Source organism: Gallinula chloropus (assembly GCF_964237585.1).
Source record: "Gallinula chloropus genome assembly, chromosome: 10".
Taxonomy (NCBI): domain Eukaryota; kingdom Metazoa; phylum Chordata; class Aves; order Gruiformes; family Rallidae; genus Gallinula; species Gallinula chloropus.
Window position 1 is genome coordinate 12,284,924 of NC_140095.1, and position 24,874 is coordinate 12,309,797.

Genomic DNA, 24,874 nt, shown 5'->3' on the forward strand with positions numbered 1-24,874 from the left:
AAACAAGGGCAGGAAGGGAAACTTAAATATTACTGACTTGGTAAACGAGGAAAAAAAGAAAAAAACAAAAAGCATTAAGATGGATTTTGGCAGTTTTCCATGTCAGTTTTCCCATTCCCCTCCCTTGTGCACTTTCTGCAGCAGCAATCTGTCCTTTCCCTGAACGCTGAGCAATCCCAGCACCAAACTAATCAATATTAATAGCGATGGGCTCGAGCGAGCGGGAGGAGGAGAGGAGAGGAGGGATTACCCTGACCTTTTTCAACTCACACTGCCTCAGACCGACACCAAGCAGCTGAGGAGAGAGCAGCCAGACGGTAATGCCATGTGGTTTTAGTAGCTTTACATTTATAATTATATTTTTTTCTTCTTAAATTGTGAATATTTACTTGGGTTGTCTCAGTGCAGATAGTGATGAAATCTCATTATCTTCAGGAAGGATTTAAAAAAACCCTGTAATTATAGCAGCCATCTCCGGGCCAAACCTCTCCTTGATTGGAAACTCCACTGAAATCAGAGGGAAAAAACACCCAGGCTGGATTTTAACTTGAATTTCAGGGGGTTTTTTTAAAGAAAAAGGATTGGATTAGGGAAGTTTTGCCAGCTGAAGCATTGAGCACCGGTGTGTTTTGTGGATTTCTCTTAGAACGGGGTATAATAAACCCACTGAGGCTGTGACTGGGATATAGAGTGTGAGAGCAAACAAAGGGCTGGGTGAACCGGTCCTCTATTGTTAAGCACAAGTGTCCAGAGCAGCTCATCCGGATACCGGGTACGTACACGCTCAGGACAGGGTGCTCAGAATTAAAGACAAACCCTGTTAATTAAGGCAAAAATCATAATTGAAGCTATTTGTTCTTATTGGATTTGAGGTTTATTGTAGACTTTCTGGTTAGCAGCATTCCTTAAAACAGTCAGGAGGCACCGTGGATTATTGGCAATTAATGCATTGTCTTTTCTTTCCAGAGATACTCTTCTTTCCATGATTCTTTAGAAATTTCATCTGAGAAATCTAGATAAAATTCTGTTTATGCCTTTCCTCTTTTGCTCCAAAAGAGCCAAGCCTCAGGGAGAGGTCCCACCTTGAAGTGTTAGATTTGTGGGGGTTATTTTAATAACAGTTTTTATTGTATTTTCATATTTTTTTTTCTTTGAAGCAGAAAATGCTTTGCAGATGGCTGGTATCACAGCACTAGCTAACGAAGCCATGGGTGTGTTTTTCCTTTCTTTCTTTGTCAGGACTCACCATGTCTGACAAACCAGATTTTGCAGAAATTGAAACATTTGACAAGACCAAGCTGAAGAAGACAGAAACCAGAGAGAAAAATCCATTGCCCACTAAAGAAAGTAAGTGATGTGAGGCTTTTTGAACTATGAGTAGCAAGGACACATCTGTATTGCAGTTCATATGCAAAGTGAATACTAATCATAGGATCACAGGCTTAGACTCACCCCGACTTTCACTGGGGATAATACCCAGACTTATACTCTGTGCTGGGCTTCCAAGGAAGTTAGTTACAACCAATGGTGCATTTTGTCTGAAAAAATCCTTTCTGATGGGATTGTTCATGCTTCTGCTAAAAGCAAGACCAGTTTTCCTGCTGGTTGCAGGTAGCAGGATCAAACTGTTTGTAATTACATGTTACCAGCCTCTTTGGAGGCACAGGAGCACTGGGAACCCTTGCAGATCCCTGGCAGAAAAGGCAGCATCCCCAGAAGGTGCCTGGGCTCTGGTGTCACAAGGCAGATGAGCTGCTCCTAGCCTTGGCCAGGAGACCTCCAGGCACCTTCTCTGGGAATAAGGATGCAAGAAAACCCCATCATCGTCCTCATATAAAAGGCAATCTTCCTTAGCAAAACACCCCTGGACTTTTCTCATGTAGGGTCTTCTCCTGTACACACTCTGCACAGGCAGCCAGGTGGGGGTCGTGATTCAAATTCAGCTTTGGGTGTGAAATGGCATTTCTCTGGCTTATTATCCCTGCTGACACTAAAACTCCAAATAGGAGGTTCACACATCATGAACTGCACCCTACTAGCTACACAGATGTGGGATGGAGTTGGCATTTCCAGGGTGGCCAAAGAAGGGATGTACCATCCCCTGACCACAGAGGACTGTATCCTGTAGTATCGCTGGAATGTTTATTGATGATGGTTTTGGTTCCTCTCTCTTTCTGGCAGCTATTGAACAGGAAAAGCAAGGTGAAAGTACAGCCTGAGCATAACAGTGAAGATGTGACCGCTGCTTCTTCAGTGGGGTTTTGGCTTTTGGGTTGTTCTGTTGTGTGTGTGTCCCACCACCCTGTGTTTGTTGCCCATATATTTTAGTAAACATCTGTTCACTTAATGTCCCCCAGGGAATAAGTTTGTTTTGTGTTTGTTGAACAAGATATTATGCATTTGTATTCGTAAAACTGTAAGTCCAAGTTCATTACTGACCCCATTACTTGCAAAAAAATATATAATTTGCATTAAAATTGTTTTCCTAAACCTCACAATAAACAGGTTCCTTCTGATCAGCTGTCTTTGCTCCTTGCAGAAATAGGGTTTACCCTGCAACTCATACAAGCATCCCTCTGGCTTTGTCTGCATTGCTGCAGCACCTAGAGAGCATGGCCAGATTGGGAAGGTTACCCCAGGCACCCAGAGGTCCCCCTGGCCGGCACACAGCCCCTCTCCATCAGCACATACACCTGTATCTCACAGACTCCCTGAGCCCCAAACAGCACCAACCCCCAGACACCCCCCAACTGCCTCCTCAGGACCAGGGAGACTTCACTCCCTTTCCCTGTGTCGCTCATAAGAGCATTTCAGGGCAACTCCAAGGGGGAAATGCTGTATGCTAGCAGCTCCTAAACTCTTAAATCCTCAGCTTGGGGGCAGGCATGAATAAAATGGGAAGTTGGTGGCCTGCTTCAGTCAGTAGGTTAGAGGAGTCTTAGAGACAAGTACCTGCTTAAAAATGCCATGAAAAAATGATGGTTGGGCTGGGGAAATACTTAGGTTGTATCCTAGAAGGGAGAAAGGCTGCAGCACCCTCTCCACAGCTCTTTTTTTCTCCTCTCTTTAGCCTGCCAAGAGCAAATCAACCTTGGGATAAGCACAGCACACGCAGCCTTTCTCCCATCAATATTAAGCAATACAGGAATGTGAGAAGGGGGGAGAAGGAAAGGAAGTTCATCATTGTGCTGATTTTCTGGGATGAGAGGGATCTGCAGCAGCACAAGCCTTCAAAGCAAGCAGGGACTCCCTAATCCTCATTACTGGCCATGCAATAACATCCCCACTGGTCTGCAGGGGGCTTGGCAAAAATAGACTCCTGCACCAGCTCGGGGGACTCTCAATTACATGGTATCACATTATCTCTGGAATTAATTTGCCACCTTATTAGAAAAACAAGTGTTTACTCTGGGAAGATAAACTGTTGTCCCTGGAGCTTTGGTTTTATCCTACTTGAAATAATTCTCTGCACTTCAACAGGGTTTCTGTGGGCTTTATCCTGCATGAGGTGAGGCAGAAACAGGTCTATGGGCATCAGAACCCAGAACTGGGTGGCTGGGGTGGTGTTTGGAGAGCTCCTGTTTACTTAAGGGTCGCTTGACACTTGACATTTAATGTGACTAGTCCGAACTGGGATTAACTGCTGGCAGTGCAGCCACAGAATGGGGGGCTTTTGGTGGCCACAAAAAGTAGACAGAGGTGGCCAAGAGACTGAGGGGGAGCCCAGGACTGCTGATTTCAGCAGGTATTTCAGACCAATATTTCACTCCTGCTCATCAGTTTAATGCTGCTGCTGGTCCTTCTCCTGACCGAGTGTTTTTGGCACGTTCTCCTTTGAGGTCCTCACCCCCCCCCCAGGCTCCTGATGCTCGGGGGGGATTGTTCAGGGTCTGCTGGATTTATCAATACTCATTTTGATTTAAAGGGTATAGAATGTGAAAGGTTGAGCAGCAAAGAAAACAGTGCTATTTTCTTTGTGACTCACACCCTCCCCTCACTCCCCACAGCGCTGGGGTCAAAAAGCTTTTGACATTATTTAGAGATCTACTTTTATGACGGTTCCTTTGCCAAGAGAGTGTTCAGAGACAGCACTCAGAGCAGCAACACCTACGGGAAACTCATACAGCTGATCCCATCCAACAAGATCACCTGTTCTATTCCACAGGAGGACTTTAGGCACCGCATTGCACTCAGCCAGTAAGCCCAGAGACGAGACTTTCTCCTTAGTTTTGCCCAGAAACAGCACTTTTCCCTCCATGTAACAATCTCCCCTTCTCTGCCAGTTCAGAGCATCTGCCAACCCACCCAGCACAATAAGCACCAAAACCACAACTGAGCCAGAGCCCCATGTCTCCACCCCCCATGTTCTCCCAGAAACTCAAGGTCTGGGCTGTCCCCTCCAGCCTGCTTCTTGCATGAGGAAGGAAAGAAAGGAGAGCAAGAAAACAGAGAGATTCTCTTCTTGTGTTTGCACAGCTACAAAGGATTAGCTGTGTGGCTCTAAGGAGTGATGTGAGAGATCAGAGCACGGCCTCCAGCTCTGGAGATAACAAAATTTGTCCAAGCACTTGGCTCAGATCTGCTCCTGGTGCTGCTGCAGGGCTCACTCGACCCCAGGTGAAACGCCCTCCTGATTTAGCTGTTTGCATTTAAAGCCTGATACTGTAAACCCAAAATCTCAGCACTTTTATTCACAATGCCCCACCCCACTGGAAGAGCTCAGTAGACAAGGAGCCCTTTAGCCAAGGTCCCTGTGCCTGGATCTGACTGCAGGAGCTGCTGCAGAGCACACAGAGGCTGCACATAGGGAAAACTCCTCATGGTTAAAGGCCAGATCTTACCACCTTTCACCTACCTGCACCAGGTGGAACAGGGCTTTACAGGGGGTTTGGAGGCTGTTCCCTTCACCACCAGCAGTTAAGAGAGGCTTAAGTTAAAGACAGGTGACTACAGTACCCCCATCTGAGAAGGTCCCTCTCTGAGGCTGCCTGAGATCACTTCAGCCCAGGGACCAGATCACAAGATTAAGTTTTGGACAGTGCAGGCACAGGTCTGGCTGCCTGTTGTCTCAAGCAAAGTGCATTACAACCTGTATCTGTGGGGCAGGCTGGGGACGCCCCACAGAAGGCTGAGGAAGTGAATGTTCATCATACCAGTCATTACACTAAGGAAATATTTGTTCCTGCTACTGGAAGGAAGCTATGGGACAAACCAAACCAAACCAAACCAAACCAAACACCTTGCCCACACCTAGTAAACAACATCTGGGTGTTACCCCACTCCTGACCTTCACTCCCAGGAAGGGCATCCTCCAGCGCTGAGTTTGGACTGGCAGCCACCAGCCCCAGGAGCCACCCACCTCCATACTGGTGTTCAGCTGAGCTGCAGACAGCTTCATCAGCAAACTCAGCCAGCCCCAGGTGGGAAACTGAAGTAGTATTGCCAATTAGCAACAGCCTGTTGCTGCTTGGGTCCTTTACATGAGACCTTATCTTCCAGCTCCACCCCACAAGAAACACCTTCCATGCTAAACCAGTTACAACAAAAAAAAACCATTCCATGCAGATAAATACCTGCTTTCTTGGCATTGCCATAAAGCCAACCTTGTGCCCTGCATCCCGAGGACAGTGCCAGCTCCTTTGGCATCCCAGCCATGTCCACCTGCCCCTGTGAGTCACCTCCAACTGTGCTGTACAGTCACAGCAAGCCCTGGCTGGGCTGAGCTGAGCAAACCTGCATCCCTGCCCTTACTCTGCAGAAATTAGTTGATTTAATAAATCTCGTTAGGCAGGTGCTTGATAGCAGAGAAAGCCTGGGAGGACAAGCCCTGAGCATAGCTTTCCTAAGGAAGTCTCAGTCAGAGCCCAGCTAAACCCCCCTGGAGATCTGGCCAAGCCCAGTTCAGATGCACTGAGTCCCAAAGCATGCATGGGGAGGAGGTTCCAAATATATTTGGGTGTTCTCTCCTCTTTAATTCATTGCCCCTGGGGCTGCTGAGGCAGCTCACAGTGAATCTCTAGCTCCAGCCCTGCAGTGATGGGGGCAATCGGCTTTGCCCGGATGGCTGGTTTAGCACAGTGAGAGGTGAGATGTTCGTGCAGGGCCATGGGGGAACACCTCTCGGTGTTTCTGCTGGTGGTGGTGCTCCTGGCACAGCAGAGACCTCTCCTGCTAAGTGAAGGATGGGGAAGAAGCAAGGGGAAGATGTGAGGGACCACCAGCCTGGTGGGGGTGGGAAGGGAGAGGTGGGGGGGGGGGGCCAGGAGCGCAGCTGGGGAGGTGCCCGCAGCAGCAGAAGCTTGAGACTTCTGCCTCTGCCCAGCTGACCCCTTGTTTTTCCAAAACACAGGGGGGAAAACAATAGTCTTTTAAAAAGCACTAACCTCCTGGTGCCAAGCTGGGGGAGCCTCCCACACCGCACATGGGCGAACAAAGCCGCTGTGTCCTCCCAGGCACCGGCAGCCGGCCCCGGCTGCTGCCCAGCAGGTCCGTGGGTCCCCCCACAAGCTCTGCCCGTCCCACCCTGCTCCTGGGCACTGAGACGTGTCCCGGCAGCAAAACCCTCCCGAGCCTTGAACGGGAAACGTGGCGCGGGGACAGTTGGGGCTGAGCCAGAGTATGTGGGAGCAGGTGTGTGCATGTGGGGGGGTGTTTCTCCAGCTCAGGCCCAACGCCGCTCACACTGACAGCAGGGTAAGCTCTCCTTTCGTCTCCTGCAGCACATACCCGTGCCGGGAAAGGCGGCTGCGTGTGCTTTCTGTCTTGTCAGAAGAGCTGGCTTGGGAAGGAACAGTTGCTGGGGATGGTTCACACACATCTTGTACACTGTGCTGACAACAGCTCCTGACAACTCCAACCGTCAACTGCAAATCTCCCAAGGCTTTGTGTTCGCTTCCAGGCCCGGCTCCAGGATTCCAGCAAAACGGGGAGTGGAGGGAGAGGCAAAGGGGTGTTTCAGGCCACAGTGGCCAAAGGGACATGTGAAAATAGGGTCTTTTAGTACTCTGGCAGAAGGCTCTGAAGGAAAAGAATGAGGTTTTTCAAAATAAAACAACAATCTCTGGAATTTTAAGCTGGTCTTGTGAATTTAGAGGCCAACTCAGTATTGAAATTTTTTGATTTGGCAAAGCTGCAACAAGCAAGGAATAAAAAAAAATCATGTGTGACTCCAAGTGGGTGTTGTCAAACAGCATCTTGTTTGGGGAAAATAGTCTGTCTTGGTCTGCTTTGTTTTCTGGTGATGCTGGAAATAATTCTTCTCAGATAGAAGAATTGGGATTTTGTTCTTTCTCACCACAGGAGCTACCCCAGGTCATATCTGACCACAGCTGGTCCCATCCCATTCCATCCCTGCTAGCACCGGAGCCACCTCCTCTATGTGTTAAAGAAACACACATGCAGTTCCTAAATCATAGGTTTTATTTAACAATGAAGAGATCAGCTATGAGATACCCCAGGGGGAAAGCACATCCCTCTGGGGCAGAGGATGGAGGCAGCAGGGATGACCTGGGGCAGCAACTTTGCTCCTGGGACCCTCCTCCCCAGGAAGCGGGAGCAGCAATAGCTAATGGCACTGTAATAGCTCCATAATGGTTTTATAACAGCTCCAGCCTCCCCACCACTCCTCATGACTTGTGCCATTTTATTTCTATCCTGCCTGGGCTCCTATTTCAAGGGGAGCTGGAGTAACCTGAGCCTGTGGTGCTGCTTCATGCCAGCTCCCCTGGAGAACTGCTCTTGTGCACCCACCAGTCCCCATATCTTGGTCACATAGCAAAGGGAAGTGTTTGCTCTGCAGAGGGCTTCAGAGCAGGGAAAACCCAGAGGAAACTGCTCCCTGTGTGAGTGGGGATTTGCTGTAGGCTGCCAGGTAAACACGGGCCTGCCCAGACATCCCCTGGCCACAGGGCAACCCCGGAGCAGCATGGCATGGCATGGCACAATGTCCCCTCCCAGGGGTGTGCCACTTGGGTCCACGTTGGCATCGCCTCTAATGCACCCAGCTGAAATTCACCCCCTCTCTGCTTTATCATACCTCCAGCAGCATTGCATTACCCTGCTGCTTTAGGCTCGACACGCATGGCCAGGGCTCCAATTTAATTTTTATTTCTCTTTTAACGTGTTTCAGAAATACACAGGGAATTGGAAGTGGCAGGACACTGGTGTGGCTGTACCAGCTGCAGGGATCTGCCTCCCTGCTCACAGGAGGGAACTGAAGACCATTTCAAATGGGAGCTGCCTCGACACGAGCACTGGCTCCTCACAGTGCTGAACCTGGCTGCATTTGTTCTCCAGCTGTACAAAGCACTTATAAAGCTTTAACTTACCCACTTCTCTCAACTTTGTGTCTGATGCATTCAGTGGGGGAAATAAAGGAGGTTAACCTAAAATAGCGCTCAGTGTGTGGAATGGGCTGGGAAAGATGAATCCCAGAGGGATTTGTTTCTCTCTAGCACGGGGGTAAATGCACCAACCAGCAGCACCTGTGGCAGCCTCAGTCTCTGTATCAGTGGGCACCAAGTCCCTGGGGAGGGGTCCTTCTTCAAGGGACAGTGTCACACTGGGACCCCTTGAAAAGGCCATTTATTTAGCCATGAGATGAATGCCCTGGGCACTGCTAACTCCTGCATGAGCCACGTAGGACCTGTAACACCGATGGGAGCAGGGGCACCCAGGGACTGGCAGCACCCAGCTTGCCCTGTGGTTAAGGTACATTAAGGATGCTGACTGTGCTGTGGGGATTTAAGTGGGGCATGCTGCCAGGGAGAGAAACCAGGCAGGATTTAGGAAACCTGCACTCCAGGTCTTCTCTTGCCTCTACCCTCAAGCAAGTGTCATCATCTCATTGAACTTGGGTTTTACCACAGAGCCACAATATAGATATTCTGTATTATCCATACAGTGTGAGAAGCCCAGCGATGAGCCAGCCTGAGCAGCAAGCAGCCAAAAAAGTCACTGGAGGTTGTTCTGGCAAGTGGGATCTCTGGGTAGCTTTTATCCAGCTGCTGCTTAAGCAACTCCAGTGGAAGGGGAGCACACAACCCCCATCCATGCATGTCCACCAGCCACCCAAGTGCTGCTGGATGTGGGGAAGGGGGAACGCGTGGGCAGGATGGGCTGGACAGGCAAGCAGTGCAGGGATGTCCCACAGCAGGGAGCCTGGGCACCAGCTGCAGGGGGACAGTGCCATGGGGGGGACACTGCCATGGGCATCCCCACCAGCCACTGCTATGCTACACCACTGCACATGGTCCTGGCTCTGTAGGTTTTTGCTCCGTTTCCACCTCCTCTGAATTAACTGATGCAAACCGAGCTGTTTTCATCCAAAGGACTGGGCAAAGCTCCCTCCAAAAACTACCACAGTTGGGGTTTTCAGGGGGAAATATGATCAAGGAAATCTGTTTTCAAAGGGTGTCACTGGGAAAGATTCAGCCTACGGAGGATCCTAATGGGACTTGAGGCCTGGAGGGCGCTGACAGGCCTGACCTGGGAGCTGGATCCCCACCATATGCCTTCCCATCAGGTCATCTTGAAAACCCATAAGGAAAGGGCTTAAAACCTGGTTTAGTAAAGCCAGAGACCTTGCCACAAGTTGTCACCTCACCCTGAACTTAGGTAACCCTGGAGAGATCTCCTCCCACCTCAGAGGTTATGAAGTGCCCGGCCCTGCCTTCAGCCACAGACGGGTTGAAGCATACACACGAACAAGGCACCAAGAAATGGAGAATTAAGAAATGGAAATACACAGCTCAGAGCCTGTGGAAGGAGAGGCAAGGCAAGAAGAGCTTCCTTGGCGGGGAGGAGAGCACAGTGCTGGAGCTGCAGTGGGCACCACAGGGGAAGCAAGGCCCTGAGCAGCATGGGTTCCCCACCACCTTCCTGGGGCAACACAGGTGCCAGGAGCAAATTTCCTTCTCCATTTTTTCATCCCAGTAAGCATCAAAGCACTTCTAAAGTTACTCCATGGCCCAGGATCCCCGAGAGGAAGCCTCAGCTTCTGCCCCAAAATAATTAAGATAGGTGAGTTTCAAGAAAATATTCATAGCTCAAGTCATCATTTTCTTCCCCAAGTCTCAAATCCTCCCACACTCAGTGTGCCAGACACAGCCAGCACTGCCACACGCATCCCCAGCTGAGAAGTGCAGATCTTTGGGGGCAGGAAAGGGGACATCCCCAGTCAGGAAGCGACAGCATGAGGCTGGGGAGCACCACATGAGCCAGCTTGTAATCAGTTAATTTAACTCAAGTTTGGCCCAGAATGATTAAGAAGGAGGTGATAATTTTCCTCCATATCAAGTGCCTGATCTCTTCCTGGACAGGCTTTTATCTGCCTGAGGTGACACATTGCCAGGACAGAGATCTGCTCCTCTCATGAAGATGCCCAAGCAGTAACCTATCTCCTGCACTAACACCGTTTTGCATGACACTTCCTTTAAAGGAGGAGAGAAAAACAAACCACTTGTCCCTACTTTATAATGCTGTAGTGTAAACAGCCCCGTAGCCTTTGAAAGACACACCTAAGGGAGGCAGGTGAGGTGAGACTGATCAGGTCATGAAGCTGCCTCTCTGGAGACAAATGGGTGGCTGAGTCCTCTAAAGAGTCGCTGAGATCTGAAGGTTCATCTGAACACTGGTGGTTTACCCTGTCCTGCATTTTTGGGGCAGCTGGAGACGCGAGAGGACCAAGTTCAGACATGTTGCTGCCCACAGATAGCCATATGTTGGTTTTGGATGCTGTGGAGACAAAGGCACAGAGCAGCTGGCAGGGGGATTTGGGAATCTCAGCTGGGATGGACAAACAGCCCTTTGCTAGGGGAGATGCTCAGAAGGAAAAGTTTTGCTGAACTGGAAGGGCCAGGAGAGTTTGGGGCAGGGGAAGGAGACCTCCATCACAGACAGATGGGGACTCTGCAGACTTATTGCTCCCATGCTGGGAGGGCAAGGGCACCGCCTTTGGGAGTCTGGGAACCCATGAGGACAGGAAGACAGGCAGTGGGGAAGTCACCAGAGTGAGGAGATGGAGGGGAAGTACCCCTGTAAAACACACAATGCAAAACCAGGGGGAAGGAAGAGGAAGAACTGCCCTACATCTGCTTATGAGTGAAATAGTCTGTCATGAGCTTCTGCTTCAGCAAGCACGCAGCTCACCCGTGCCTCCAGCACAGCAGAGCCTGCAGCCTTCCCCACACAGTTTGGGCAGGGGTTACAGCCCTCCCAGCTCATCCCCAGCCGACGAGCAGCTCGTCTGGCTGGGACGGGTGCTTATCTCCACACCCCAGTGCCGGGGGACAGCAGCTGGGATCCAGCAGCACCGCTGAGGAATCTGTGGATCAACAAGTGGCTTTCCCCAGGGAAACAGGCACTTGTGCTCCCAGGGTGAACACCCCCCTCCAGCCGCTGTCCCTCAGACCAGAGGAGCAAGGGATCAGGCTGGAGGGACCCTGACCCGTAACCCAGCCTGTCCCCCCTGCCGTAGCTGGGCCGTGCTCGCCTGTCTCAGTCCTGGCACACGATGGAGAAACGAAACCTCCTTTATTCCATCTTATTCCTCGCTCTGCCTCTTGCTGATGGGGGGTGGGGGGAAGGAAAAAAAAACAAAAGAGAAGAGGTTTTTTCCTCCTTCACTTGCTCCTTCCTCCCTTTTCCTGCCTAAACCCACCGTCCTGCGCCCACAGGCCCCAGAGCTCGGTGATGCTCCAGGGCCGTTCCCCTTGCTGGGAAGTGTCTGTGTCCCCAGCTGGCTTGTGGCTGGAGAAATCAGAATTTGGTTCCCAATCCCAATTGTTTTGCATCCTGAAACATGACCAAAAAAATGTGAAGCCCAAACCCTGCAACCTGAAGGGTCCTGTGGTCCTGGCATCCCGTGGTCCTATATTATATTCCAGGAGGTGTTTCCTTCAGTAGCAGAGCCTCTTACCTTGGCCTTGCTTACCCCTGGTCTCTCCAGTGATGTTCGCTGCTCACTCCATCATGCCATGCAGGAGGCTGTGCTGGGAATCAGGGTTAAAAACAAGACAGAAAGCTGGGTTGCACTGGTACAACAGGGACCAACCTGCACCTGCTGCCAGGAACCCCTTGAGGTGACCGTGTCCCTGGGGAAGCACACCCCGAGCTGGCACTGCTGGATGCTTTAACCTTGTTTTCAGGGAACATCGGGCTGCTTCCAACTGTGTGCCAAAATAGGAATGAAGAGGACGGAGCCCATGGGATAGGTGTGGCACAAAACCTGATCTCAGTTTCACCTCCATCCTCAATTACCATTCATTAATCAAAACGTATTTGTTATACAGGCAAAACTCCCACCAGTGTTGCCAGACCCAGGGCTGGGGTCCTGCTGGGAACTGCAGCAGCCCATGGGGATCACAAAGCAGGACAGCAACCTGTTTTCCCCAAGATGGAAAAGCCAGGGTGACTTCATAAAAACCCCAATTCCTGCATAGCATCAAGCATCCAAGGGAATTGCCCCACATCCAAGCATCCAGGGGAATTACCCCACATCCACAGTCCTCCATCCGTGATGAATCACTTTGAAACAAAGCAATGTGTCCTGTAGCAGAGCAGCTGGCTGCCTACAAACCAAGGAGCAGGCATCACCCGTGGGGGCTCACGCAGCTTCCTGGGGTTAGCAGTGTGGGAGACCACCATAAAACATCCTCTGCCTTGCCAACGAGGAGGTGTGGGGGAGGCTTTCTAATTACCCAGGTGGATTTTTATTGTAACAAAGGCAGCAATGCAGGATTTCACGCGAGGGGTCTGAATGTGTCACCTGCCGAGGGCAATTTAACAAGTGGCCTGGGCTTTATTTTCCCCTTGTCCACAGCCGCAGGGCTTGCTGCCCTGACAAGCCAAGAGCCCATCCCCACGGCCCAGCAGAGCGTGACACTCATATAAACTGATTTATCTCACATCCACCTTCTCTTAAGCCCCACATGCTGATGTGAAGAGGGTTTTATGGGCGTACGGGGCTGTAAACGCCGTTACTGTCTCTGGGCTTGAGGCAGATACCAAAATATTTTATGCTTCCCCTCATGCCTTGGGAAGTGCTGGCTGTTTGGTCACGTAGCAAGAAAATAAGGAGCAAAGCACCAACACATTGTCAGTAAAGCTGAGGGGCTCCAGCTGATGTTCAGGACCCAGCTTCCCAAGCAGCCTGCCCAGCAGCAGCACGTGGAGCCAGGGCAAACCCCCGCAGTGCCACCATGCCGGGTGCCTGACTGCTCGCTTTGGAGTCCGAGGTGGCACAGAACCACTGGTGCCTCATTTGCTGCGTAACCAGGTACGTTCAACAGAATTGTCCTTTCCGATTCCTCCCCACCCCCAATCCAAGACAAAACCAAATCCAAGTTTCTAGGCAGTAAGAAAGCCAAAGAAACTCCCTCAGCATCCTGTCGGAGATGGGACCTATGGCTCACACGACCTGTGGGCTCTTCCCATGGGTGACAGCACCCAGCACCTCTGCAGTGCTCTGGAGTTTCACCCACACACAGCAAAACACCAAAATCACCTTCTGTACAGCTACACCAGTCCAGGTCTGCTGATTTACCCCGAAATCTCAAGACAACCCATCTCCGTGCCTCAGTTTACCCAACTGCAAACCAGACACAGCTATATTTAATCACATTTTACTGTGAGGATATCACATGAAGTGCTCTATAAATGCAAAACTGATCAAGACAGCGAGATCAAAGTCTGCTTTTGCAAAAGGTGGGAAAGTCCAGCAGCAAATTACCTGTGTGCCTATAGAAAACACAGATTTCCACACCATATGCAAGGGCTTTAGTCAATTAACTTCACTAATATGTGGGAAATGCTCCGTTCCCCAGTGCTTGTGCTGTGATAGCTCTTAAGTGGGATGTGTGTTGGGATGACAGTGATTACAACGCTGACTCATGGATGCTTGTGCCGTGCTGGCAGCACTGCACCAGCTTCGTGCTCACTTGGAAGGTATTTTACATCCCTGACTTGCAACCAACCTGCAATTTTCAGCCTCCCGCTGCCAGCGGTTTGCTTGTGGCTTTTGCCCAACTGACTCCAGGTTTCCCTACAACGGGGGCTGGAGGGAGGGAACTCAGCCCTCACCCCAAATGCGATGCCAAGCAGTAGGATGGATAGATGAGCTCCGTGCTTTCCGCAGCCGGGAAGAGCACGGAGCTCATCTGCAAGCTCCTGGGGTGGCGGATGAAGAGAGACAACCCCAGCAGTGATGGACCTATGCCACAGACACCCAGCCCCTGCAACACCCAAAGCCATGGGGCAGGTTGCCCTGTGATGTACTAAGCTGTAGGGCAGGTTACCAGCTTTCCGATGCTCTTCTGTATTTCACAGCACGACAGCCAAGTACCACGCAGATGCTTTTACCCCACAGCCTCCTGCCCAGCAGCAGTGCCACTGGCTGGGGCTCCTCACATGGGTGTGAAAATGGGGTTGATCCCCCTGTAGCCCCTTTTGCACTGTGGCACAGCTCCCCCATCCCCAGCACAGCCCCATTGCCATGGACTTCATATTCACAGCCCCTTCCCGAGTCACCCTACAGCAGCAATTAATGCCAGCAAAAGCCCGGTGTACCCCAAGGGTCATCCAGGGAGCTGAGAGGAGGAGAACGAAGAGGAGGAGGAGGAGGGCAGCACCTCTGTCCTGCCATGGAGCCAGCGCCCCGCAGATGCTGCACCCATGTGCAGTGCCTGGCAGAGCCCAGGGGCTGCTTGGCACCGCTGGCATGGTACAGCACATCACCACTTTCAGCCCCAGCACCCAAACTGCCCCACTCAGCAGGCAGGAGACCTACCCAGAGGTGAGCCAGCCCTGGGTTGGGACCGTTCAGCCACAGAAAAAAGAGACCAAGAAGTTTCCATGAACACCATCTTGCTGCTGCTCCATCCGCAGCTCTTTACAACCCTTAATGATATTGGCTGTAACTATTAAGAGGCTTTTTTTGGTTTTCTCTGATAAGGATTTTCCTTTCCTGAGCACAGCCCATGGCTCAGCAGAGGCCCCTCGCTCCGCTCAGGGGGTACAGGCAGCGCTCCTGCCTGTGGAGCCAGCAAGCAGCCGTGCTTTCGCTGCGGCAGCCTTCACCGTAGGGAAATTGCTAACCCCAGAAAACTGTTCCCCTAATTACAGTGTTGGAGCATGGAGCAAACCACATAAGTGATTCACACAGTGTTCCCAAGTTGCAGCCGCGTAAATTAGAGAGATTTCCAAACAGTGCCGGGCTGAGCATGCTGTTATCAGGATGGAAAGGCAGAGACTTTCATCATAAAGAGGCGAGGAGGGGAAAAAAAGCCCTGCCGTTACAGGCATCTCTTCAAATCAAGAAGACCTGGGAGGTCTTCCCCTATAGATCTTAACGGAACGGTTGTTAAAACTCCTCGGGGAGTTCTCATAGGAGGGAGCAGGCAGATAGCAGGGGAACTATAGAAATGCATCGGCTTGTTATTTCAGAGGGACGCGGGGACTGAGCCTCTGCTGGCAAAGAGGAGCATGAAAAGGAGAAGGCAAGAGGACTTGGAGCCAAGAGAAAGGGATGGCTGGTGGTGGGGAGGAGAGTTAAAAGTGTCCCATTGTTAGGGAAGTTTGCTCTCCTTCAGACCATCCCGCTCCCAGGGACACCACGCCGCCTTTTGAAGTGCAACCTTAGGCGGTTCCTTGTCACCCATTGGAGCAGGAGCTTTTTTACCACATTAAGTCATTGGGTAGCAAATGAATGGGGGGTTTTGACTATTCACAGCTTCACCTTATAAATATCAGGGCTGTAGGTTCCTGCAGCTTTCCTCCATCCCCATAGCTCACCTTGGGAAAGAGGTGGCCCTTCTCACTCAGGGACCTGCAGCACGGAGATCTACAGATCAGCAAAGCGGATCCAACCTCGCTCTTTGGGACAGCCATGAAGAGAAGCACCTTCCTCATCCTCTCCATCGCAGGGGTCTACAGCGCCGTTCTCCAGGCAGCAGCATGGTAGGGTCCAGCTCAGCGGCAAGGGCATTCCTTAGGGATGCTCTTCAGCCTGCGGCAAACCGTGCGATTCATTTTCTTCTCTTTGTTTCAGGTCTGTGAATAACTTTCTGATGACAGGACCTAAGGTAATTAACAACTGTCAGGAATTTAAATAGAGCAATTTTGTTTTGCAAATGGGGAATAAGACTTTTCCAAGGAATTAGGTTTCCCAGAGCGTACTCATGCTGAGTAACGAAGGAAAGGACTTGCAGCCCATTTATATTTTCAATGAGAAATGGAAAACAACGGTGGATTTTAACCCTGCTGTTTCCTGTGCCAGGCTTACCTGACCTACTCCAGCAGCGTGGCGGCCGGGGCGCACAGCGGGATGGAGGAGTGCAAGTTCCAGTTTGGGTGGGAGCGCTGGAACTGCCCTGAGAGCGCCCTGCAGCTCTCCACCCACAACCGGCTGCGCAGCGGTGAGTGCACCTTTACCTGCCGTGCCAGCATCCCTGTCCCGGGATGCCCTGGGGTACAAACTGGGATGTGCTCTGGGGAGAGCTGGGGCTGCTAATTAACCCCACCAATGGAGAAGGGTTTCTGTGTCCCAAATGTCACAGTGGTGGTTCTCCATCTGCATTAATTGGGTGTAGTGAATAGTGCTAACATGTTCCTGGGAGTCTCAGGCTGTCCCTGGCTCTCTGTCTGTGCTAGGTGAGAGCTCGGTCCTCCTTGCAGTGCAGCTCCATGGGCTTGCTCCTGCCACTTTGTGCACAGCTGGGATGCTGGAGCTTGCACCTGAGCGTGCACCGGGGAGAAGCACAGATGAAGAGAGAAACCAGAGACATGTGCTAAGAAACCAGCTTCTTAAGAGAGCTGTGGATATATTTGAATACCGACTGCTCTGACAAGCAGAGATCTCCTTTTCCCAGAGCAGCATCTCTGTCTGAATCTGCGAGGAAAGCCAAAAAAGAAACTAAATTAGCAGTGTGGGTGCAGGCAGCTGTTAGCACAGGTTCAACCGAAACAAGATCAATGATGATTTTTCCCAGCAGGCAAGATCAAAGCACTAACACCACCCTCCCTCCCCCCCTCAGCCCCCGAGCAGGAACGGACAGAGACAAACCGAGCCCAGAGTGAGAGGAGTTATAACTAACCTTGGCCAGGGCAGGATTAGGGGACTGCTGTTACCAAGATATTCCATCCAGGGCATGGACATCCCTGCATAATATTATGTCACAGTGCTGAAACTCTCAATGCTGAAGCCTGAGGACACTCCAGTCATGAGTCTCCCACCCAATAGCACCAGACCCGCGGTGACGTTTACATGTGACAGCTTTTCTTCCCTTCTCCCCAGCTACCAGGGAAACGTCCTTTGTACACGCCATCAGCTCGGCCGGCGTCATGTACACCCTGACCAGGAACTGCAGCATGGGAGACTTCGAGAGCTGCGGCTGCGACGACTCCAGGAACGGCCGCGTCGGTGAGCTGCCGTCTCCAGACGGGCTGACCTTGTCCCTCCACACGCAGCCCCCCAGGATTTCGGGGCAGAATGTGGCCCAATGAGGCGGTTCTGCACTTAGTGTTGTGTGTGTCTTGCAGGTGGCCGAGGCTGGGTCTGGGGAGGGTGCAGTGACAACGTGGAGTTTGGGGAGAGGATTTCCAAGCTCTTCGTGGACGCTTTGGAAACAGGACACGATACCCGTGCGCTGATTAACCTGCACAACAACGAAGTTGGGAGACTTGTAAGTCAAATATATGATAATAATAGTAGCAATAGTAATAATAATAATACTGTCTGTCTTTGAAAAAAAAATCTGAAAGGCTGGTAGGCTGTTCAGATCCCCCATCTCCAACCCTCTGTGACAGTCCAGGCCCTGTAATATTTGCACAGGGGAGAAAATAACAGCCAGGATCTGGCCCTGAACCTGAACACAAGGAACAGCAGTCAGAGATGTTCCCCCTTCTGCCGATAACTGCTGGCACACACGTCCCTCAGAAACACACAGGCCTTACGCTCGCCTCCCACTTGTCTGCTGGGTAAAACAAAGCCAGACCCACCTTACTTTCTTGCAATGTGGGGAAGCTGGGTGCAAGCTGGCAGCCAGACTTGCCCCCCACTCCCGCCTGGGCCGGCAGAGGCTCTCAGCATCTTGCCAAACCTCCTTGTCTGTAAAAACAAGGATGGCAACACTTAACATACCTATCTCATAGGGTGTGTCAGAGGCTTAATCTCGCCTAGATACCAGTGACTGGGACCTTATAAATACCAGAGGGAGATGGGTAGATAATATCTGTGAAGTGCTTGGCCTGGAGGAGATGCAGAGAGGTTGGGTATGATTATTCCGAAGCAGTTTCACACGTTTTGAATGAAACCTCTGAGAAGGACGATGGGTTGATGCTGGGATGAGTGAGGTGAGCAGCGGGAGAAGGGCATGACCTGACAAAGGTGCCTTATTCCTGGCTGGGGGAAACCAGCTCCTGCAAGGGCTGGAGACAATAGCTTGTGCCCACTCGTTATCTCTGTCCTTATATTAGCAGAAGGGGACAGATGTTTTCCTGGAAGTAAAATAAGAGTGTCGGCTCATGCCTTGGAAGGACCTGAAGTTACAACAAGCACAAGCCACTTTTGACCCATTTCCCCCTCCCCCAGCTTAGAAGTGCCTGATTTTGAGATTTAAATGATGCTGCTCTGCTGCTTCTCATTTCTCCACCAAGGCCGTGAAAGCCACGATGAAGCGAGCCTGCAAGTGCCACGGAGTGTCAGGCAGCTGCAGCATCCAGACCTGCTGGCTCCAGCTCGCTGAATTCCGCGAGATCGGCAACTACCTGAAGATAAAATACAACCAAGCCCACAAGCTGGAGATGGACAAGAGGAGGATGAGAGCCGGCAACAGCGCCGACAGCCGCGGGGCCACGGCGGAGACCTTCCACCACGTCCACGCCACGGAGCTCGTCTTCTTGGAGGACTCCCCTGACTACTGCACGAGGAACGCCAGCCTGGGCCACCACGGCACCGAGGGCCGAGAGTGCCTGCAGACCGGCAAGAACCTCTCCCAGTGGGAGAGGAGGAGCTGCCGGCGGCTCTGCACCGAGTGCGGCCTGCGCGTGGAGGAGAGGAGGGCGGAGGTGGTGGCCAGCTGCAACTGCAAGTTCCACTGGTGCTGCACCGTGCGCTGCGAGCAGTGTCGGCAGCTGGTGGCCAAGCACTTCTGCGCCCGCCGCGACACCGCCGCGGCCGCCCCCAACCACATCAGGCGGAGGAACAGGGGCCACAAGAGATAAGAGGGTGGCCCTGGCTCCCGAGGAGGACGTTTTGGTGTCCCCCACACCCGGCAGCTGCTGCCGGGGTGGGAAGGAGCATCCCTGGGGTCCAGAGGGCCGAGCGGGGCATCGCGCGAGGCGACGGGTCCTCCTGCGGATGGAGGCTGCGAGGTTTGGAAGCACAAGGCACAGGGGGACCATGGTCCTTCTGTCTTCCATGGGTTTTCCTCAATACTTACCAGTAGCTCCTTTCTTTTCAGGAGTCACTTGATTTGTGTATCAGACAGAGGGAAGAATTTCATGGTTTGGGTGGACTCAGCCCCTTGTGCCATGTCCAGCACCTCCACCAAGGCCAACACTGGGACTCCAGCCCCTGCAAGCAGGGTGGGGAAGGTCTTATGGCCAAAAGCAGGTCCCATGGGGTGGCTGCATCCTGATGGGCATCATGGCTGTGCAGCCCCAACCCAGCCATTCATGCACAGTGGCTGCTCAGCTGTATTCCCAGGGGAAAACTTCAGCACTTTCTGATGTGAGCGGGGTTTGTGCAGTGCTACAGTGTTACTACAATGACTGCAGCCGTTAAGGACTTGGAGAAGTTTACAGCCAGCGTTTACAGAGTTCACACCTCCCCCCCCACTTTTTTTTTTCCCCTAAATTTTGTATTTTGATACTAGAACCCCTGTCCCTCACAGACTGTAGCTTTTTGCATTTGTACTGGATGAAATTGAGCTGTTTGTTTACAATTCATATACTTAAACAATAATTAGCAGGTAAGAATTCAGAATTCTCTGTGCCCAGTGTTGCTTATCAACATGTTGTATTATTGCTTAGCACGATCTGTTTTCTCTATTTTGAAGGTATCCCTTAAGACTTAGATTTTGGACTGTATTTTGCAATAAACGCAATGAAAAGAAATGGCTTTTTCCTTTCTGCCTCCCCAGCAGTGTGACTAGGTGCAAAATTGTCCCTTTCCATGTAAAACCCAGCACTTCCAAGATTTCTCATCATTAACCCAAAAGCCACTGAAGCCAGTGAGAACGTTGTTCTCCTGGACCTCAGTCAAAGTTGGCTCCAGCCGTTTGCTTTAATACTCATCACTGCAATATCTAAGGGTTTTTTCCAAGTGCTGAGTACACAGACAGGGCTGGTTAAAGTCAATTTGGAAGCTCCCAACGCCTCTTTAATTTGCCCACAGCCCCGCCATCCCGGGACAATGCGAGGCTGCCCAGCTTTGATGTGGAAAGCGTCGGCACTCACTGCAAAATTCTTGGAGGCACGAGAGGAACCCTTTGAACTGGGGACAGGAGAGAAAACTTGGGGACAGTTGTGAATGTGTCTGCTGGTCCCCTGCTGCTCAGGGTGCAAACAGCCCTGCGGCAGGGAGGGCAGGAGGGGACACGTGGGATGGTTGCTGATGTTCGGAGCACATCCTGCTCTTCTCCCGGGCTCTCCAGGGATGTACTTCAACCCTGATAGCTCTAAGAGTCACCGTGATGCTCCGGAGGGAGCCAGGGCTGTGCCACAGCCCGTAGCCTTGATGCGGGGGCAAAGGATGCTCTGCCAGATTTGATTTCCAGCCAGGGGAGGAGGAGGAGGAGAGAACAAGCAAGAGGAGAAAAAATAAAGCCCCAAACCCCCACAACCCGAGCGCTCTGCCAGCATATTGCACCCACACTACAGCTGCTTTGATGCTATTGTATCTGGGTATCCCTACAGCTCCTACTGCAAACACAGCCTCGACACACGCCCCAGCCAAGGCAGGAAGCTCTGGGTGTAAAGCACACAGGCTGGGAGGCACCACCCACTGCCACACACTTGTTTCTGCAGAGGGCAGTTTGATTAAAGCTGGATGGGGTATGCCAGCAGGCCTTCATCGGGGAGGGGCAGGGGGGGCTGCCTCTGGTATTTCCATAACCAACAGGTCACACCACTGAAGCAAAAGATTTTGGCAGTGTTGCATCATTTGCAACCCACCAAACTTTAGGCTGAATGGGAAGTGGTAAAGAACAGACACACGAACACCCTTCCCTGGGCCTCGCTCACCAGCTGGCAGGGCTGCAGCACACAGAGACCCCCAGGCTCTATGTCTGTAGGATCTGTGGTTGCCAGCAGTGCCGTGGCCATGGGCTGACCCTTGGCAGCACCGGCCCCTCACCCAGGGCAGGTCCCGGGGTCCACGGTCCTACCAAGCCATAAGATGAGGCTACAGAGAGCACAGGACAATCTCCACTGATGGAGGGAAACAGTATCTCACTGGGTAACTTCCACAGCTGCCAAGCACTCATAAAACCCTCTTGCTGTGTGCCAAGAGTGGGGGTACTAAGAGCCTGGAGATGAGGGCTCCCCACAGCAGGCACCCTCAGGACACACACTGTGCCCTATGCGTCTCTGCAGCTTCTTTTCAAAGGACCATCACTGTGGAGAGCAGGTAGTGATGGGTGTGCAGATGCCTGTAGGAGCAGAGCAGAAACCTGCCAGGGGAGAGGGACTGCAGAGAGGAGCAGAGGTACCACAGCAGGAGACCCCCACCCCATCAAACTGTCCCACTCCCACCCCCCAGCAGCCAGGGCCTAGCTGAGCCAGCACACATACCCACTGCAATGTATTTAAACACCAGAGAGGAACTGTTCTTCCTTGAATTTGTCTTAATTGCTTTTTTAAATCCATTTACATTTCTGGCACCCAGACTGCCTGAGGCAGAGTGTATCTCAGGCAAAAGCCAGGGAGCAAACACAAATAAAAACCAGCTCACAAGAAAGTGACGCCCCATCCCATGACACAGCTTCCCATTCTCTATAGCTCACAGAGATAATAATACCAAGTGTAACAAACACAAGACACCTCTATTGCTCAGAGCTGCACCTTGCCAGAGATATTATGGTCCTGGAGAAGCTGAAGCTCTCTCATCCTCCCCCTCGTTGCCTGGATACAACAGCCATCAATTCTCACTACACTCACTATGAATGTATGAAACAATAGAAGTTCAGGATCATCTTAATCCATCACAGCCTGGCCAGGGATCCCCCACCCCCAGCCCACCAGCACTTGCTCTGTAGTATCACACACAGAAAGTCAGAGGGGGACAAACCCCCAGGCTGCCTGAGGGGCACAATTCATCACACCAGCTCCACCATCACAGGGGTGACTTTACCTGGTTGGCAAACTCCCACACAGCAGTTTTCAAACCAACTGAAACCACACACAGCAGAGCAAAGCTCCTGGCACCTGCAAAGGCTCATTCCCCCACCACAGCCACAGAGCATCCAAAGGGGCAATGATGTCTTCAAACCTGAATGTATTTACTCAGCAATTACTCCCAGTCAGCTCCAACCTGGGACAGTGATCCCAACCACCTGTACCCACTGTGGGCTTGGAGGAAGGGATGGAGCATAAGGCCCTGAGGAGGAACCTGATTGTCCTCCTAGTTAAGGACCCCAATTACAAGTAAAAGTCTCAGTCAGGGCTACGTGCTATGGGCGTTGTTGGAACTCAAATCAAAATGCTGCTGCCTGCCCCTGCAGAGCTGTCAGTACAGCTTCTCCCTCTTGGGGCTAACTGGGAGCCAGTGCACCCACCGGGCACCCCAGAGGGGCTCTTGGGGCAGGGCTGTGGAGCTGCTCACACTGTCCTGGAGCAACACTGTCGTGTTCAAACAGGCTTTGCCAGAGTTGTTGCTCACAGAACTCGGGCATGGCCATGGCCAGAGCAACCCATGTGATATAAACCTCTGGGACAGCAGCTGCACTGGCCTGAAATCACTGTTAGCTTCATGGAGGTTTACCACTACCCTCCCAACAGTGTGTTTGGGCCTTTATTTTGGGGAAGGACTGGTTTATATTCCCTTTTTAATGAAAAAGGAAACCGATTTCTAAATGAAGGAATAGCACAGCTCAGCTCTAGCGTTACTGCAGCCTGGGGCAGGTCTCTGTCCCAGCTGCCTGCTCCACTACTGATGGGGGCTCAGAAAATCAGCAGTGGGATGTCTATACCAGGATAACAGCTCAGCCTAAGCCCACAGGCTTTCCCAGACCTTCCCACCTATCCCAGGATCATCATTGTGGCTGTCTCGCTGCCATCCAGGTGCCCACCCAGGCACCCTCACTAGGAGCACAGCCACCAGCTTTTCTCCTTGTTTCTCCTCCCCAGGGGCTAGAAATGCCCCTGCAGCCTAATTCCCATCAGGCAGGACTCCACGCACAGTGCTGGCTGGGGCCACCTCCATCCCTGCCTGGAGGAAAGGTGAAGTTTGACCATGCACCACACCAGCAGCAATGGATTGTGCATCCTCAGTGCAGCCCCAGCACTTGGAGGCAGAGGGGGTTCACATTCATCTGGGCAGCACAGACCTCAGTGCCACCGGTACGGGCAGAAGATGTCACCCGGTGCAGAAATGAGATCCATGCTGTTGGGTTTGCTCCCTCTCCCAGAGGACAGTGCAGGGCTGGCTCCGATGGAGAACTCACACCACCACTGTCAGCCACACACCTCATCAGTGGCGTGGCAGGCTGGCACGGCCAGTTGTGCTTGGAGGTTGGGGTACCAGGGCGAGCGATACCTGCCCCAGCCCCCTTCTGCCAACACGTCCCATCTCTGTGTGGTGCCAGCCAGAAAGATGAGAGCTGAGTTTATCCTGGGAGCAGGACAGTGGAGAGTAGGACAGTGGGGAGCAGGACAGTGGGGAGCAGGACAGGAGGGAGTAGGACAGTGGGGAGCAGGACAGTGGGGAGCAGGACAGCAGGGAGCAGGACAGTGGGGAGCAGGACAGTGGGGAGCAGGACAGCGGGGAGGAGGACAGTGCCCGCTCCCTACAGTGACAAGGCTGAGGAAGGGAGCCAGGGAGGCTGCCAAGCCGCACGCACGGCCAGTCTTTGCAAAGCAGTTAGGAGGGGGACGGATGCTGGCCCAGCGCTGCTCCTTCCCACCGCAGCTGGGGGCTGTGCTGTCACCGGCACCCCGCAGCAGCCCCCACTTTGCCCCAGCCCTCTTCCCTTCAGCTGTTAAACTCCTCTCCTGGCAGATTACTTTTAATTTATGCCGCCAGTGCCCTTTCATGGATTATAATTCTGTACGAGATGTTTGTGGTGTACCCTCCCCCTGTATTAAAGTGTCAGGAGTATATCCCCGGGCCATCCATCTTCAGCACTTCCGCATGGGCTTGGCAATTCTCTGACATGAATATTATGGCTCTCAATGCAGAGTCTCCATCACTCACCCTGACAAGTGTTAAAATCTCCTCTCTTGAACAGGGTAAGTGACCTTTTCATATGCAGCGTCGATTCCCGGTCAGGCGCATCTGGTGCGGTGAGACCAGCCAGGACCAGCAATTCCCTAAAGCCTTAAAAAACAAGCCACAGGTCCTTTTCGACTTCAAAACCAGCCCTTAGCATGACAAAGTTAAAGGGCCTTAATCAGCCCCTGGTAGTGCCAATCCCACAGAGGAGGATGAAGAAGCATCTGTTCGATGCCTTCTGCGGGATCTGTTGGCAGGGATTTGGGGGGAAAGGGGGGGATTGAGGAATCTGGCTTGCTGGAGTGTTCAAGAAAGATTTTTGTGACCAGTTGGTGACTTCAGTGACTCAAACCTCAAGCAACAATTTGGGTTTCTTTTAAAGTGAGATGCTTAAAATTGGATTCCTAAACCCCACCAGCCTGGCTTTGAAAGCCACCGAGCACCCGG

The 24,874-nt window shown here is 52.0% G+C and overlaps 2 protein-coding genes across 2 annotated transcripts; both read left to right on the forward strand.

The window, feature by feature from the left end:
* Positions 1-283: 283 nt before the first annotated feature.
* On the forward strand, positions 284-2,509 carry LOC311195180 (thymosin beta-12-like). The gene is made up of 3 exons (XM_084268538.1): positions 284-317; positions 1,240-1,347; positions 2,182-2,509. Exons 2-3 carry the CDS (start codon positions 1,248-1,250, stop codon positions 2,217-2,219), a joined length of 138 nt encoding a protein of 45 aa, XP_084124664.1. The 5' UTR covers positions 284-317; positions 1,240-1,247; the 3' UTR covers positions 2,220-2,509.
* A 13,374-nt stretch (positions 2,510-15,883) lies between these two features.
* Positions 15,884-19,218, forward strand: WNT8A (Wnt family member 8A; the record flags this gene model as incomplete). The annotated part of the gene is made up of 6 exons (XM_084268559.1): positions 15,884-15,954; positions 16,046-16,079; positions 16,274-16,412; positions 17,291-17,416; positions 17,536-17,678; positions 18,652-19,218. 6 exons carry the CDS (start codon positions 15,884-15,886, stop codon positions 19,216-19,218), a joined length of 1,080 nt encoding a protein of 359 aa, XP_084124685.1.
* Between the last annotated feature and the right edge of the window lie 5,656 nt (positions 19,219-24,874).

What these genes read in the sequence shown, in the direction of transcription:
- LOC311195180 (XM_084268538.1), top strand. Translation starts at nt 1,248, where the DNA reads ATGTCTGACAAACCAGATTTTGCAGAAATTGAAACATTTGACAAGACC. An exon ending in TCCATTGCCCACTAAAGAAA is followed by an intron (nt 1,348 to 2,181) that starts GTAAGTGATGTG and finishes TCTTTCTGGCAG; the next exon opens with CTATTGAACAGGAAAAGCAA.